Source organism: Delphinus delphis, chromosome X, assembly GCF_949987515.2.
Source record: "Delphinus delphis chromosome X, mDelDel1.2, whole genome shotgun sequence".
Lineage (NCBI taxonomy): Eukaryota > Metazoa > Chordata > Mammalia > Artiodactyla > Delphinidae > Delphinus > Delphinus delphis.
Genome location: NC_082704.1, coordinates 113,723,710 through 113,742,018, shown reverse-complemented (window position 1 = coordinate 113,742,018; position 18,309 = coordinate 113,723,710). Strand labels below are relative to the sequence as shown.

The 18,309-nt window shown below is 44.8% G+C and overlaps 1 protein-coding gene across 1 annotated transcript in view; it reads right to left on the bottom strand.

Annotated features, from left to right (window-relative positions):
* Window positions 1-18,309, bottom strand: part of PIR (pirin) — a 95,732-nt gene that overhangs the window by 51,631 nt on the left and 25,792 nt on the right. Inside the window, exons 4-5 of the mRNA XM_060002671.1 lie at window positions 4,318-4,401; window positions 2,200-2,406 (exon numbers count right to left, since the gene is read on the bottom strand). Coding sequence (XP_059858654.1) covers window positions 2,200-2,406; window positions 4,318-4,401 — 291 coding nt within the window. The remainder of the gene's footprint in view (window positions 1-2,199; window positions 2,407-4,317; window positions 4,402-18,309) is intronic.

Sequence of the window (18,309 nt, the reverse complement as noted above, 5' to 3'; positions counted from 1 at the left end):
TTTGAGTCCTGGTCCGGGAAGATCCCGCATGCCGCGGAGCAACTGGGCCTGCGCGCCACGACTACTGAGCCTGGGCTCTAGAGCCTGTGAACCACAACTTCTGAGCCCGCGTGCCACAACTACTGAAGCCCGCCCACCTAGAGCCCGAGCTCCGCAACAAGAGAAGCCACCGCAATGAGAAGCCTGCGCACCGCAACGAAGAGTAGCCCCCGCTCACCACAACTAGAAAAAAGCCTGCGTGCAGCAGCGAAGACCCAATGCAGCAAAAAGTAAATATAATTTATTAATTAATTAATTTTAAAAAATAAAGACTGATCAGTTATTTAGGAGAATGTAATTCACTTCAGAGGTTTCAGTTGACAAAAAGAGAGAGGCTGGCAGCTACTAAGACATTATTTCACTAAGTTAAAACATTATTAACCTCTGGTTTCTAATTCTTAGTTGAGATTGCAAAAGCACGTGGTCTGCTGCTTGGAAGTGCTTTAAAATGTCCTCCTGCCTGTAACTGGTACCAGCTCTGACATTAAAACTGCACTGTATTTTCTATAAATGAGAAGCAGTTCTAAATGTTAAGGATTCATGATATTGCTGGCTTTGATTATGCATTAAATCAGTGGTCTAATTTCTCTTTTTAGCTGCAGATAACTCTTTTTGTAAGTGAAATCTTAAAGACAATACCAATACATGTGACTGGGTAAAGCCTTGGGCTTTGGTTGAAGTGGAGAGAAGGAAATCTCTTGACCTTTACCATCTGCCTCAGTATCCCAAGAAGACCCGTCCCTAGAGTCCTGAAAACACAGAATGAAAAACGCCAAGGGCAACACAGTGAGCCGCCTCTCCTCTGCACCAATTCAGCTCTCCTTAGACCCTCCCTGCCTGACTCTGCACAAGGTGAGGTCCTCTGCCTTATACCTGAAAGACCTCACAGGACCTGTATTCTCCCCTGTGAAGCTGAAGAGAAGGAAACTAGACGCACAGTTGAAAAGCGCACTGCCCAATGCTTGGCAAAACACGAATGGGTCACAGAAACAATGAAGGGTGACGTTTCCAACTGCAAAGTAACGTGGAGGCCTGCCAGGGCGTAGATAGCAGTCAGCTATATATGCTTATTAGGGAGTGAATTTTGATATTTTTTTTCTTCAATCACTTCTGTTTGCACTGGAAGCAAAGCAAAATAACACATACTCCTAGGCACAGTACAGGAAAAGAACTGCGGGTTACGGTGCAGGAAATACAAAAACCAGTGAAGTCCTAACCAGTAATCATGACCAACCTCTTAACCATGAATGCATCCCACTGCCTGGCCATCATCCCTGTGGGTGCATATAAACAAAATTTAAATTTACATAAATTAGTATTTAAAATAGTTTTAAGTGCTCTTTGCACGAAGAGAATGGCAAAGTGGTTCCCAATATACTGATACCACTCAACAACAGGTAACAGACAACAGGTAGCACGTGTGGAACTGGAGGTGGGGGGGGCCCTCCCAGATCCCCCCTTCCCATCCCTTTTGATCATTTCCGCCTAAGAGACCACATTACCGAGCTCACCACCAGAAGCCTGGGCTCCAGGCAAGCAGTTCTGGTGCGCAATTAACACAGTACTGGCCATACCCTTTTCCTACCAAAATCTCTTCACAAAGTTTAGCCAAAATTGATCTCATTTGATTAAAAGGTGGGACCTGGAACCGAAATATTATAAAGTCTCAGTTAAGAAGAATGTACAGGGCGTGGCGTGTATGGATTAAATACATGTTCAAGTTAATTTTTTTAAAAACCTCTCTATGACGTCGTAGTGTGCTGTCCTTACTAAGTTGAGCATAAATAATTAAATCAATCTTCGGGGAGTGGAGTCAGTTCTGGTTTTTGTTTCTTAAACGAGGCACTCTAAAACTGCACGATAAACAAAAGGAAACAGGCTCAATCTGCACACATATTAAGATGAATCTTGAAAACTGCTTTTTTACCAAATTCTTTACATGGGCTTGCTTTCCTGTAATTTTCCTAACTCTAAAGGTTTGCACGTGGCAAAATAAATTCTGGGTTCCCTTAGGTTGCATTTATTCTGACACCTTTGAAGCAAGTCCATCCCCTGGGACTTGAACCGTGACAAACCCGGTGAGAGTTGTCGACCCAGAGCGGGCCAGCCTCGTGTCGCCGCATACCTCAGCTTTCACAAACACACCACAGCGCGGCTTACCTTGACTCCCAGGGCTTCTCCAGAAATGACAGCAACGGTCACGGCCTCCTTACTGGGTTTAGGGATTTCGCTGCTTTTCAGTTCCTGGTACCGAGGCTCCACCATCTTCTGTGGGCTCCTCAAGTTAATCCACAGCTGTAGGCCGTGGACTGGCTCCTCCGAGCAAGGCATCTCGGCGTGCACGATGCCCCGGCCCGCGGTCATCCACTGCAAACACCAGACCGGCAAGAAGGAAGTGCGACCCGGCCTCTAATGAGTCCACAGGTGGGACGATTACCACTTGGTAACTAAGTCAGGCACCTTACAAGTCTGCTTTCCGAGGAATAACAAAACGACAGAGACGACTGCTGCGGCCCTTTCCAGTTTTCCAAACATGTCCCATGCTTCCGCGTGTGCGATCAAATCATCAGCTCTGGAATTCACACAAATGGAAGAACCCCCTCTTTGGCATCCCTGAGTCTTAGATTGCGCCCCTAGATGGGGAGTTGCGGGCAGAGAGTAAACTGAGAAGTGCTCTCGGGAGACGCATCTTAACAAGTGAAGAAAGCAGGATTGGGCAGGGGGAGAAGCCAATCACCAATGCAGTTATTGTACAACGGAGGCCTTAGCCGAGCCAACAGGGAGCTCTGGAGTCGGATGAAACTTCAGAATTGTCCCAAATTGAGGCTTTCCTATCCCCACATCAGCAAACCCTTGACTGTGGGCCACCCTGCAGTAGCGAGCACAACCTTGGGAGAGGCGGTTCCCGGGACAGAGGGCAGCGCCCAGAGTGGGATGCAGCTGAGAGCCATCAACAGCCGGTATTCGCAGCAGCTGGAGGACACGAGGTGGGCCTACTGGTACCCGTGGAGGCCCACGGGACCCACCACACCATAGGCAGCTGACTTCAACACGGGGAACGGAGCCCTCACCACTTGGAGGAAGTTACTGCCTCCGCTCTTCTGCAGACTTTTCAAGCGTTCATTTATTTCTTTACTAAGAGCACATGAGGGGCCAGCCCCAGATGCCAACCTCGGGATCTGAGGATAAAGGGATAGAACACAATAGGTAGGTTTCTTGCCCGTCTCAGCTTGGGTTCTCCCACAGAAGATGCTGAGACAAGGGCTCGAGTGCAGGGAGTATATTTGCCAAGTGGTACAGAAAGCACAAGTAGGGAAGAGCAGGAAGGGTGAGCCAGGCAAGGGAGAAAGCCACAAAGGGGGGTTAACGAGCAGGTTACACCTGTGGGCATCTGGGGCTCAATCCTACTGGGAACCATGCCGAGGCACGTTAGAATTGATGCATGGAGGACGGAAGAATCCACTTCCGGGGTCACAAGCAGTCGAAGCTACGCTTTACACTCTGCTCCGGGGACAGGTTACTGTTGACTTTTGGGCACGACTCTTTGCCCTTTTGCTTTTCTGTCTCTCAATCTCCTGTTCACTGAAACACCACGGTTCAAATATTTGCAGATGTCATCCCCCCAAATATGTAAATGATCCCAGAAACTACCTGTACAGAGTCCACACTTATAAAAACTGGCAAAGATGAACCAAGCACTTCCTGGGGATTTTAATGGTAACACGTCTCAGACAGGGCTAGGATGGTGGCCGGGTTTGGGTCATGCTCTTTAAGTCACAACACCTACCCCTGCAGATGGACTGGAAGATAAATAGAAAATTGTCTCAAAGGCAGCAGAGAGATCTAGAAAGATGAGGCCGGAAACTGGCGCCGTGAATGTGGCAGCAACTGGGACATCATGAGTGACCGTGACCTGAACAGCTTCAGGAAAGGTTTGCGGGGGCAGTGCTGAGAGGCCAACCCTGATTTCAGTGACTGAAGGATGGGACGGAAGAGAAGGAAGCCGAGACAGTGACTTGTGAGTACTTTTTTCAGAAACATCAGGAAAAGCCCTACGTGGGAGCTAAAAACTGATTGTGAGGGCCCAGGGAAGCATGAGAGAGGAATACAAGGGACCTGTGCAGGTTTTCAGGCGGAGTGCAAGAAGCCATAGAAAAGGACAAGTCCAAGGTGTAACAGACAGAGCAGGGGACGCGGGAAGCTACCAGAAGTGGGTGGGACGGAGCAGCCTCACCCAAAGACTATGAAACCATCAGCCATTCCTCATCTCGGCCATACCTGCAGGTCTCCTGGGTTCAACTGACCAGTGTGTCCACAGAAGTCTTCATGGGCCATGCTGCCCCCTTCCAGGAGGTAAGATACCTTTGGGAAAAAAAAAAAAGAAAAAAAAACAGAAGAAAAAGTAGGTGTTGGAGGGCTGTGAAGAGTTGTTCACTTTTTCCACTGAAAATGTGTTGACCAAAGTGTCGGGAGCAACTAAGATGGTTGAGCGAGCTGAGGGGATGAACCTCAGTGACAGGGCCACGCTAGCCTGAGCAACATCTTTGAGAGAATTTCAAGTGGGAGCCCCTTCCTCCGGGCAGATGCAGCCCTGAGCAAGCAGAGCTCCCAGCTGGGTGAGAGGGACCGCCACTCATACCCTCAGCCCGCCGGGACGAGGCCCTGCCACGGTGGGTCCCAGAGCCCAGGGTGAAAGAGAGGCAGCTCCTGTTGAAACAGCAGGAGCCTTGTTACCAAGGCCACGTTCACCCAGGTGTGTGGGACGACAGATCTCAGGCCTCCACACCTTCCTTCACAGGCTGATAGGAGAAATCCAAAGGACGTATGTCTTTCCAACACCAGGCACACACACTCCTGAGGTGCTCAATAAATGCTGGCGAGATGTATCAGATGAATTCACAGAAATTAAAGTCAACTTTTCCAGAGGCAAGACCGTACTAAATCTAAAAGCATTGTCCGTCCGTGTTGACATTCTGTGTTGTCCGTCACAGTAGCCACTAGCCACAAGTGGCTACGTTTAAAATAATGAAACAAAATAAAAAATTCAGCTGCACTAGTCACATTTCGCAGGTTCAACGGCCCCATGTGCCTAGTGGCCACCGCAGTGGACAGCGCAGATTATGACGCATTTCCATCTTTAAAGAAAGTTCTATTTGACGACACTGATCTTGGTAAATAAATCTGCGCAGCAGCAGCCATCTATGGGAGGCATTCTGTGCAGGGGGCAAAACCCTCCTGGGAGCGTCTGCAATCACAGTACCTCTTGGCAGAACGAAATTTCACCGATTCTAAACAGCACTAGAAAATCGAGCCCTTCTTATTTCATGATTTCACTGAACGGAAAAGTCAAGCAGCTCTACAATTCTCATTTTAAAAACGACTGTGATTATCCTAACTAACAAAAACGAAAAAGACACCCAACTACTTAGCGTTTTAAACTACCCCAGGGACATGGTAACATTTGAAATGTAAGGCTTAACACCGAAAGCTTAAGACGCCGTTCGTACGTTGGTGCCGGGGTCCTCTCTGTACCCCTCTATTTAGATTCGACTTTCCATTTTGCTCATTTTGTACACACTTATGAAATTCATCTGTAATGCCAACAAGAAATACCAATCAGCCACAACAGCTCTGAAAGGTGTCTGCAAAACCATGTTTACTGGCGAACCACGCGTGGCTCCCCGCCTCAGGCTTACGGGTGACAGCTCCGATCGTTTGCATCACTGGATGAAGTTTTCACATTCTAGCTATCCAAATGCTTTCTTTAAAGCTTAATGTGTTTATCCGTTTTAACCTTGGAAACTGTACTTCAAAACTCTCTTTAACCATTATTAAACGAGCAAACCAGAAAATGCAGTCTGCAATTAAAATCCCAACATCTCTTGTAATTATGTAAGCCAGATCTAATTTTTGCTCAAAGACTCATTCCACCAAATATAGCAATTTAAGTCACTACTTAAAAAGAGTAAATAATACTTTTTAAGGAACAAATCACGAATCTCTAAAACCACAAAAAAGAAAGAGTAGAAATATTATATTTCAACAGGAAAGAAAAACAAAAAAAAATACACCCAAGAGGTAATAAGAGAAGAGAAAACATCTATGAAGGTTTCAGCATATATATCAGATACTACTGTTTTACACAAATAAGATTATTTCCTCCTCCATACAAGAACGCATTATATATGTCTAGGCCAGATTGTTTTTGCAGTCTGTTTTTGCTGTATCCTAAGGCATAAAAAGTAGATCTAACTTTTTTTAATATGAAAATTCAAAAAGTTGTTTCATAACCTATAAGTGGCAATGGGTTTCTGATCATTCTCCTATACATTTGTGTATTTAGGAACTAGCCAAAAGATTATCAATTCATAGATGTAAAACTTACAACAGAATACTTTTTAAATAATAAAGATTTATGAATTCATTGAACAAATAGTCATTGAGGTCTTCCAATGGAAACGACACAGAAAGTATCAGTCATTGTTTTCATGAAGCTCATATTCTCATGCAGAAGAGAGTAACTGGGAATAAAATACGGAGTAAGGGTCCTGCTGGGTAAGTACACGGTCGTGTGAGGAGCACAGGAAGGATTTAGCTCACACTTGGGCGCCAGATAAAGCTTCTCGGAGGAAGTGAGTCCTAAGGAGGGAAGGGAGTAAGCCAGACAAAAAAAGATGGCAGTGAAGGTGGGCCAGGAGTGTGTTTCAGGCACGCGTGAAGACCAAGAAGTGAGGGAGATCATGACTCACGCAAGGAGCACGAATGGCAAGACATAAGCCTAGAGACAAGAAGGGGCCACAAAATAAAACCAAGATTGCACTAACACTAGATTCAGCCATGACCTTGGTGTCCTATATCAGTGTGACCCCTGCTCCATCAGCAGGGCAGGACCTTCCACACAGTGTTAGGGAAAACCTCCGCTGCCCTTGGTGATATCTTCCTCCCCATGGAGGGTACTCCATTAACATTAACACTCCTCAACTCTTGCTGTATCTCACCCACCCCTCCATAGTGGGAAGGAAACAGCTTGATCTGATTGGTGGACTTGAAAGAAGCAGCTGCGCTCGCATAGCTGAACCCCGCTTCTCCTCTTCCTCTTTGGGAATCAGCCTGCCACAGGTCAGGGTCCTCTTCCGCTCTTTGCCTCTGTGAGAAGGGCCAGCCCCCATGGCAGTGGCCTGCAGGGCTCCAGCACAGCCAGTGAGGTCTGAATGGAGTCTGCCTCAGTTTCAGGTGCTGTATTCAGAAGCCCAGCTGCCTGCAGATATAAGCCACATTCGACAGTATCAGCTTTATTGGAAATAAAGGTCTATTTTTGTCTGCTATCTTTCTTACTCTTTCATCTCAACTGGTTCGGAATTCAGGCTAGGAAAGCAGGCCATCGTTTATTCTGCCTCTTCATATTCCCACCTCAGGGCAACTTAAGACCTGGTCCTGTCATGCTCTTGAAATCTTATACTACAGCCTTATAAAAAACCCACCTCTTCTGGAGCAAATTTTATTTTATTTTATTTTTATTTTATTTTATTGAGTGCCGGATCTTGAAACCAAGTATTTGTAGAGCACTTACTCCAGCGCAAGTCAAGCTGGCTGACACGAGGACGCTTCGTGTGTCATCCTGCAGAACAATGTCACCGAGGTATACTGTGTACAGAATGGCCTTGGTAGCAACCTTTATCCCAGCAAGTGACAGGCAGATGGCTACAGACACTGGAGGGTCTAGACTGTGGTTAACTTTATGTATCAACTTGGCTGGGCTAAGGGATGCCCAGATAGCTGGTAAAACATTTCTGGGTGTGTCTGTGAAGGTGTTTCTGGATGAGATTAGTATTTGCATCAGCAGACTGAGGAAAGAGGATCCAGCATCGCCAGTGTGGGTGGGGCACGATCCAATCTGTTGAGGGCTCGAATAGAACACAAAGGTGGAGGAAGGATGAGCCGTTGCTCTGTCTTCTTCAGCTGGGACGACAATCTTCTCCTGCCCTCAGACATCAAAGCTCCCGATTCTCAGCCTTCCGATTCTGGGCCTTGGTCTGAATTATACCGCCACCTTTCCTGGTTCACCAGCTGGTAGACAGTAGACTGTGACATTTCCCCACCTTCCTTAATCACACGAGCCAATTCCTATAATAAATCTCCTCTCACATAATCTCTATATATCCAATTGGTTCTGTTTCTCTGGAAAACCCTGACTAGATTTTAAGTCTAAAACCCCCTCCTGGAAACTTGCTATCGTAATGGCGACAGTGCAACATTGGCTCGGGAACAAAGGAGATCCATTTGTAGGGGAAATTAACATATAATGACAGCAATTTCACATCGGTGGGGCAAGGATGCCTTTTCCAATAAACGGTATTGGAACAAGTGACTCACCAAATGAGACATGACTAAAAGAATGTTCACAACCTAAAAGTTGAGAGCTATATTGTATTCGGCGGGCATACTAAGGACCTCAAGCCCGAGAGGCAGCATCTCAAGTAAACCTGAGAAACTGCTCCGAGGAGGCCAGGGGGAGGCAGGATATATAGGGGTTTTGCAGCAAAGGGCAGGTAGTCTGTAGGTCGAAAGATTACTGTTAATTAAAGAAAACCAGATATCTCACGTTAAGGAATTTAGGGCTTTTCTACGAATGGGAAGATGCAGGAGTCTGGGCTCACTGAAACCATTCCTTTGATATGGACCTCAGCTATCTGGGGCCAGGATCCTGTGTTTTCACATCCTGAGTCTCCTCAGGGCTCACTGTGGGGAGTGGCTGCAGTCTGACGGCTGCTAGATGGCAGGTATTCTTTCATCCCTGAGTTCCCTCAGGGCTCTCCAGCTCACCAAGTCGGTGGCTGCAATCCCTGAGGATTGTGACATCCTTTGTTTACAGATATGGCAGGAAGTATTTTATTTCTCAGAGAAAAGAGAGTAAGCCCCCACTACATGCAGAAACGTGTTCCAAATGGATTAAGGATTTTAAAAATACACTTAGAAGATTTAAATCTAAGGAGACAACAAAAATCCAAAATGTCTGCACAAATCTATCTCAGCAATGTTTATTATGATGGCAAAAAGACAGGAACAATCTGGACGATGGGTTAATGGGGTACACTTAGCTAAATAATGGTACAGCCATACAAGAGGATATTATTATGCACCTGTTAAAAAGTGATACAGATCTCTATTCACTGATACAGAAAAATGAAATATTATTTAATCAAAAAAGCAGGCTACAGAGCAGTAATTGTATTTAAAGGGTCAAAGGCAACGATGCATTTAAATGGGTTCATTCAAATAAAACTGTAGCCCGTCATGCTGTCTACGCGTGTAAGTGCCTGGATGGACACGTGTCAAAATGTGAACAAAGGTCATCTCCAAAGGGTGGAAATGCAAGTACGTTTTATTATCTGCTTTCTCTTCTGCTGGTCTACGTTTTCTGCAATGAGTAGTTTACTTTTTTACGATGGAAACTTTTTTTATTTGGGGAAAATAAAAAGATGTTGCCACTAATCAGGGAATGAAAGTAAGTGATATGCTTTATTGTGCACAGATGCTGGCGAATATTGGCTCCCTGTGTGCGTAAACTGGGGCTGGAAGGAAGGCAATAAGACATGAGGCAAAACACTAAGAATCAGAATAACTCCCTATTACCTGTGAGGACCACATAGGTACCTCTGCCTTTAATATGCTGCTAGATGGGAAAGAGCTGGAATTCTTATAGGGGGCACTCATGCCAAAATAAGAATTAAGCACTTAGGACTCCATACCGAGCTTAAGAATTTCAGAGGACAAATAAAAAGCTTCCAAACTTCATACAACCAGCCAAACTACACTGAGCAGTGTCTAGAATTGCTTTCCTTTTCCTGTTATTCATGTACTTTTAATTAAAATAACTGCATAATAAAGGCAAATTTCTTTCTGTTTGGGCTGAAGCTCCCCTTTGGCTTCTCAAAGGAGTCTCTTTCAAATCATGTTCTTTCCCTCCCCCAAGATCTTTCAATTATCCAAGCCTAGGGACTTTCAAGTTGTTTATCATCTAAAACTATGTCAGGCAACTTGCAAAGGTAAATTGTCGGGAACATGAGTCACTTAAAGATGAAAATTTACATGGATATCAAAAGAGGGTTTTGGTTTTTTTTTTGCAAATTTTATTTTAGGGAGCAGTTCCAACACTGTTTCTAAAAGACTGACGAGACCATTACTGCTGCCTTTTTCCCCTACCTTTGCGGTGTGGATGTGCTCTTTTCTCTGGCAGTACACAAGTAAACAGCATCTCCCCTATCCTAAATAAAATCTGAATTAGAGAAGTCTGGCCAACGACGCTTTACTGAGTCTGTAATGCCAACCTTTTACTACTTAAAGCAAAAAACATGCTTTTAGCCTTTGGGGAAAGAAAAATCAAAAACCCAGGAAATTTTATTTACTATCTTTTATTTATTTATTTATTTTTGCTAAGTGCTGTAAATGTTACACTGAGACCTTAAGGATAAATTAAGGGCTGCAGAGGATTAAAAAACAAACAAACCTCAGGCAGTACTTTGAGAACTGACATGATCCAGATGATTTTTTAGGCCATTACATAATCGCAAACACCTGGAGAATTGCCGTGGGTGGTTGAGGGGATTGGGAGTGTTATGTTTAAACTGGAGACTTGCATGTGTCTAATTAAGTAAGAAATCTGTAATTTGAAACAGGTGTTTTCTTAAAGGACTTGCCGTGCTTCCTGGTCCTGCTGCATCCTTTCCTGGTCCTAAACTTTCCACGGGTCTTTACGAAATATTTGTGCTTCCTTGTCAGTTCTTATTTGTTTCTGTGTTTGTATTTGGAAAGAGAAAGACACAAACCCGCAACAGTAATGAAAGTAAAGCATTACCTGCAATATGAAGTTTACAGAAGGTGTACCTCAAGGAGCTATAAATTAATCCTGAAGAACTACAGCACTGAACAGAGTTTGTTGTTTCTGGTTGGTATTTAGGAAGAAGAGTGTCATGACCTCATTCCCTGTTACAGATGCAAAACACACTCTTTAAAAGAAAAAGGTTATATTATAGATTAAACTCTGTTTTCTTTTAATTTCCATTTGCCCTAAAATGGTGCCCTTTTCTCTATTGGTAGCTGAGTAGGAAAAAGAGAAAAACAAAACAAAAACACGGGTTGAGGTCATGGCTGATGAGAGAGGCCGGCAGGGAACATCTTGCGTAATCGAAGCGGCTAACTGGTCTTCAAGGACAGAAACAGCATGTTTGAATCCATACAATCCAGGACCCGACTTATTTTATAAAAATGTCTTAATTTCTTGAGTAATCACTGAGAAACCTAGAAATTCACACCCCGCCCCCAAGTTGGCTCATCCAATCACGACCCCACAAAAACACCTTCACAAGTGCCAGAAGGTCGTTTGCACAAAAGAGGAAAAGAGAAGCAACATGGTTTAGGTATTCAGCCAAGGGGCAAACCCAAACCTTTTAACGCTCTGCCACAACCCCCGGAGACGCCCCCTGCTGGTGAAGCCCTGCCTCGGGAGCCACTCGGGCACTGGAGCCTGGGTGGGAACCTGGGCTTTGCCACTTACTTGCCAGGTGTGAGATGTGGGGTGAAGGCCTTAACTTCTCGGAGGCTCAGTTTCTTCACTTACAACAGGGACCTAGGCAATGAGCTCACCGAGCATGGTGAGGGATAACCCAGGTGACGTGTGCAAAGCACATAACAAGTGTTCGGTAAGTTCTAGAATCAGCACGTTTGCCACATTCCTCGAGCAGAGATCCTGTTCATGGGTCCTCCCTCTGGTCCTCACTGGAGCTTCCTGGAATGATTTCCCCCAATATTCTCATGGTTTGCGTCCTTACTTCGTTCAGGCCTCTGCTCAAATATCACTGCCTAGAGACTTCCCTTGCACTCCAGTGGTTAAGACTTAGCCTTCCAATGCAGGGGGTGTGGATTCGATCCCTGGTCGGGGAGCTAAGATCCCACATGCCTCACGGCCAAAAAACCAAAACAGAAAACAGAAGCAATACTGTAACAAATTCAATAAAGACTTTAAAAATGATCCACATCAAAAAAAAAAAAAAAAATGTCACTGCCTAAGAGAGGCCACCCCCAACCAGGTCATCTAACTGGTCAATCTATTCTCAATCCTCTGACTCTGTTTCTTCTTCCTAGCTTTTTCATGAAGGGCACTATATTATGTAATTATTTGGTTATTCATTTATTGTCTGTCTTCCCTAAGAAAATGCAGCCTCCCTGAAGGCTAGAACATATAGCTGACACTGAAGATGGATGGATGGATGGATGGATGGATGGATGGATGGATGGATGGAAGGAAGGAAGGAAGGAAGGAAGGAAGGAAGGAAGGAAGGAAGGAAGGAAGGGCAGCATCTTGTATTTGCGTAGCATTTCAGCACTTAAAAAGCATATGATCCTGGGAATATATTATCACCTACACGATACTGATGAAAACATTGTGGCTTAGTGTGATTAAGTTTACACCATTAATAGTAGCAGAGAAAGGACTTAACATTTTCTGTCTCTGAGAATAAAACTATTTTCACTCTCCCACAATGTCCCACGGATGCTGGCGCCATCTTGGCAGTAACACAGGTGTTGTGAGCACAGCACCTGCCTTGGAGGAGACGGCTGATGGGAGCTGCAAGGGGAGCCAGCGCTGCCAACCGCGAGGGCTTCAGGCAACCTGGCACCTCTGGCAAAGAAAGGGTCCTTGCTATTGTATACAAAGCTGAAAACAGGCCTCGGGATTCCCAGGTGAAGTGGAGAAGAGGTTGATGGAGGGCCAGGCAGCCCCGTGATCCCGCGATGAGGTGATCACGGGATCCTTCTTTGGTGTGGACGTTGACAAGTTCTACCCAACAACGTCTAACTACAGAGCAATGAACAAATGACTTGAAAGCAACTCTCCTTTTCTATTTTTCTGTTGCTCCCCTCACAAAAGTCTCCCAAATTTACTAATTTTCCTTTCACCCTGAATAAAATTTCAGACATGCACATCGAGGTTCTATGATGATCACATTCCCAAATCTACTCAGGCTGAATTGCAAACTTCCTGAGAATCTTCCAGCTGCTTCTAGAACCCCAGATTCAGACATGCCCTTCCTCTTCAAACTCCACTCAGGAGTCAACCCTTTGGGGGAATCTCTTCAGACAAACTAACCCTGGCTCCCCATGTCGTCAGGCCAGCCTCTTAACTGATACCACCTACATCTTGTAAAACTGTGGTCAAGGCGTTCACGTCCATTGTTTCATTTCCCATGTTATACTGAAGGGGCTTCTAGGGAATGGTGTGCCAGCTTCTACAATTACCCCAATTTCCCACATACAAAAGCACTATGTCGGGCTTCCCTGGTGGCGCAGTGGTTGAGAATCTGCCTGCTAACGCAGGGGACACGGGTTCGAGCCCTGGTCTGGGAGGATCCCGCATGCCGCGGAGCAACTAGGCCCGTGCGCCACAACTACTGAGCCTGCGCATCTGGAGCCTGTGCTCCGCAACAATAGAGGCCGCGATAGTGAGAGGCCCGCGCACCGCGATGAAGAGTGGCCCCCGCTTGCCACAACTAGAGAAAGCCCTCGCACAGAAACGAGGACCCAACACAGCAAAACTTAATTAATTAATTAAAAAAAAAAAAGCACTATGTCTGTACCCAGCGGGAAAGTGGGTACTTCGAAGCACTGTTGCTTAAGAGTGCCCTCTGCTGCTCCTTATGATGTGTGCTCACTGTTTTTCTAAAATCAGTTCTCGCCAAACCAGGGAGCTGTCTGGCTAAAAGATTCACCAATGACTAAGTATGTCTTCCAGCCCAAGCGCGTTGTCTCTGCTCAAAGAACACGTGTCCATGGGGCAGGCTGCCCTCTATTCATCAAGGGAGGGGATGTGCTGTGGTGTAGAAGTGAGTTTTCCTCTAGTTAAAAGCTGTCAAGGTCAACACCCAAGAAAGAAAGGCCTGAAACGCTCCTCCGCACACATGGTCCTAGGCAGGCTTGGGGCTCACAGGGCTCTTACAGAGACAGAGTTAAGGGAATCATGTCGATTTCCCTCGTTTTAATATTTTGTTAAAATTTCATTATAATAATATTTAATTTAATTAAGCAGGTGACACCTTTTGGTGGGTGATTTCTTATTATTCCTGATTCAATTCATTGTAAGGATCTAATTTCTGAATGTTTCAGTGAATGTGTTCATTGCACTTGATGTTATCGGGCCACAGTTCTCGGGATTTTGGACTTCAAGAAGCAATAAAACACTTTATAATAAGGGGGTGTGATACAGGGATGCCAATTTTTGTCTTTCTTTTGTCTTTTTTTTTTTTTTTTTTTTTGCAGTACGCAGGCCTCTCACTGCTGTGGCCTCTCCCATTGAGGAGCACAGGCTCCGGACGCGCAGGCTCAGCGGCCATGGCTCACGGGCCCAGCCGCTCCACGGCATGTGGGATCTTCCCGGACCGGAGCACGAACCCGCGTCCCCTGCATCGGCAGGCGGACTCTCAACCACTGCGCCACCAGGGAAGCTCTTTCTTTTGTCTTTTTAAATAATCCTTTAATTTTGGAATATTTTTAAATCTCATTTTCTTTTTATTTCATTTCAGCCTGCACAAGAGAAAATGTCATCACAAACTCATAAACAGGAAGTTAGAAAGCACCCAAGGGGAACACAATGATTATCCCTTCCCTACCTTCAGGGAGCTACTGGTAATTCCAGCAGAGAGGACACTACGAAAACATGTAGCTAAGAGAAGCGAATGCTGCAGAGAAGTACAATTAGTGCCACTGGACACAGAAGAAAGATCAATCCTGATGAGGATGAATCTAGAGGAATGGGGGAGTAACTCATGGAGAAGGCAGCCCCCTCAGCTGGTCCCTAAAGGACTGAAATATTGGGGAAAAGCTGGGGTGGGTGGGGCAAAACGGTACAGAGAAGGAGGAAAAGAATCTTTAGGTTGTAATAAAAGGTCATAAGCAACTAAAGCACCATTTTGTTAATTATCATGTTATTCCTCATCATGAATGGTCTCCTTGTGGCTACAAGAAGTTCAATGATTGGTCCTTAAATATCCCAGCAGTCAACCAACCCAATCCATTTCCTCATTATACTGGAAGTTCAGAGAAGTGAGAGCATTACTTTGAACTTATGGGCAGGAAAATCCAGGTCCCTGAACCATGAGAGCAGTGGGCCCCACACTAAGTTACAGAAGAAGTATGAGGTGCTCACAGTTTGAGCATCTGTGCCACCTGCGCAACCTCACTTCAAATGCTATGAACGTGTCTATGTTTTGAAACACCATCAGATGTACAGAATGGGAACTTTGTTCCAGGAGTGGGAGCATGGAAGAGTGGACCGGTGTGGGCCTGGGATCAGAGGGGCCCACCTGCCGTGTACGGGCCGTGAGCTTGACAAGTCACCACTTCTCTGGCCTCTGTTTCCTCATCTGTATAATGGGGGGTGGGCATGTGTGCGAACAATTCCTGCCTTTCAGGGTTGCTGTGAGGTTTAGAGCTAAAGCAGACACAGCACGTGAAGCGTCTCATACAACAGGGAGCTAATATTACCGCGCAGCAAATTTCCTTTGCATTTACTCCTGCATGTTCAGGCATTTCACTTGAAAAGAGTGTACTGACGGGTAACTCTGAAGAAGCTTTGCTAATGGTGCTCAACATTTGGAAGAAGCTTTTTGTCACGTAATCATCTATGTTAATTTATTTTAGACTTATCTTTGGTCTCACTTAAGAAGCATTATTTTATATTTGGTAACATAAAAGAATGTTTAACGACTAGTATATAGTCTTTATTACATCCCGCTTCAATTTGTCTACTTAAGAACTCTAGGAATGTAGTCTCTCAGACACGAATGGTTTCTGTTTGTAACTGGAATCGGGTGGGGGAGTGGGGCAGATGGGGAAATTGGTTGGGAAAATATTTTGACTACTTTCAAAGAATATTTCCATTAAACTGCTTCTTTCCCTCATATGACCTATGCTGGGAGCCGTCCTGAGCACTGCAGGGTATTCAGCGGCATTCCTGGCCTCTACCCACTAGATAGCAGTAGCACCCTCCAGTTGGTATAACCAGCATGGTCTCCAGACATTGCCACAAGACCCCGTGCGGACAAAATCACCCCCAGTTGAGAACCACTGACACAGTCTAAAAGCCAGACTTTTAGACTAAAGATCTTCCCTGAAACCCTCCCAGACTTGTTAGAAGTGCTAGCTTCTCCCTCAGAATGCAAAACTACATCAGTTGGACCTCTCTGGTTCCTCCTTAATCATTTTCTAACTTTCTTACAAACTGGAAGTCCTCTGCCCCCACTTGTAAACTCATGCACACGCATCCGTGTATACACACACACGCAATTATAGTTTCCTTTCGGACAGGGAACACGTTGAGGAGGAGAAAGTTATGCTTTTTAATTTGAGGCCCTTTTAAATTTCATGGGCACCCCAATGGTGCATAAATGTTTCCTAGAGGAAGCTGCCCCTAGATCACACCCCACCCACCTTCCACTCTGGCGTATGTTATTAACTTATCTGGTTGACTGGAACAGAACACAAACGAGCTCGATTTCATGTGGAGAAGGCCGCCCCAAGGTGAAGGCCTCAGCAAGAGTTCCTGGAGAGCAAGTGAGCGCCAGGACCTTCATCGACCATGACAGAGAACACGGTTTATCTTCAAATGTGGCGTGTGAAAGGGAATTTTGAAAATATATTTTAAACAACCAATATACATGCTCCAAATTCTAATGGTACAAAGAGAAAAAGAGGGTTAGAGTGAAAATTAACTCTTTCCCACTCTCCCTCATCACCCAGTAACCTTCCCTGGAAGGTACATTATCAGCTTCTTGGGTGTCCTTTGAAGAGAGAATCTAGGCACTCCCAAGAATCAAAGTATGAGTGGAAACAACCCGAATGTCCATCATGAGATGACTGGATAAACAAAATGTCACACAGCCATACAATGGACTATTAGCCATAAAGGAATACGGTTCTGACACATGCTACAACATGGATGAAGCTTGAAAACATTATGCTAAGTGAAAGAAGCCAGTCACAAAAGACCACATACTGTAAGATTCCTTTTATATGAAGTGTCCGGAACAGGCAAATCCATAGAAACACAAAGTTTCAGATGTTGTCAGAGGTTGGGGGACATGGTGATGCGATTGACTGCTAATGGGTGACGGCTTTCTTTTGAGGGGTGATGAAAATGTCTAGAATCAGTGGTGAGACTTGCACAATCTTATGAATACACTAAAAACCACTAAATTTTCAAAAAAGCTTTGTGAATATATATTTTTATCTGCCGTTATATGTCTTCTCTCTAAGCACCATCTTCTTTCGGTATTGTTACATGAATTCTGTAATTCTGTTTTCTTTGCATCAACGTAATCTGTGGAAGTCATCATTCATTCAGAGAGTCCCCCTTCCCCACAATAAATAATAAACCATTTTGGGGAAAGAATAAAGGTACAGCCTTTGCTCTTTATACAAATCCCACATTATGCCGTAACAATTTTGTACCTTGCCTCTGTCACTTTCCAACTATCATGGAGATGATTCTTTATCAGGACCTATCAAGCTGTGACATTCTTCTACCAGCTGCGTAGTATGTCATCATATGCACACATGTATGTAAACCACTAGTTCTCAACTGGCGGCAATGTGGTGGCCTCCCTGCCCAAAGTGCACAACTGGCAATAATACCTGGAGACATTTTTTCTTGTCGCCACTGGAGGTAAGGGGGGTGCTATCGGTATCCGGTGAGAAGGGGACGGCATGCAGCGGAACCACCTACAATGCACAGACCCCCACAGCAAAGAATGATCCAACCAAAATGTCAATAGCGCCAAGGGTGAGAAACCTTGATTTAAACAGACCACGATTCATGAAAATTTAAATTATTTATAATATCTGCTTTTATACATAATGTTGCATAATATTCCACCTTCCAGACATACAAAAATTTCCTTACGTATAATCTCCACATATATAATCATTTCCCTTTTATTTTGGATACTTACTCTGTGCCTTTTTTTCTTTTTTTGACTTTTTAATATTGCACTGGAAGAAACATTTGTGTAACAAGCCTCTGTTCTTATGTTGGTTTTGTTTTTGTTTTTTTCAGGAAATTATTAGACTCCTAGAAGTAGGATAATTGGATTAAAGGAGAAGAACTTTCTACCCTGGAATTATAAGGGGTCTTATTGCTACTATGAATGGGACTGCCCCCCCCATTATATCTGGCTATTGCCTTTGGGCAGGAAAGTGGGTGATTTTTGCATAGTTATT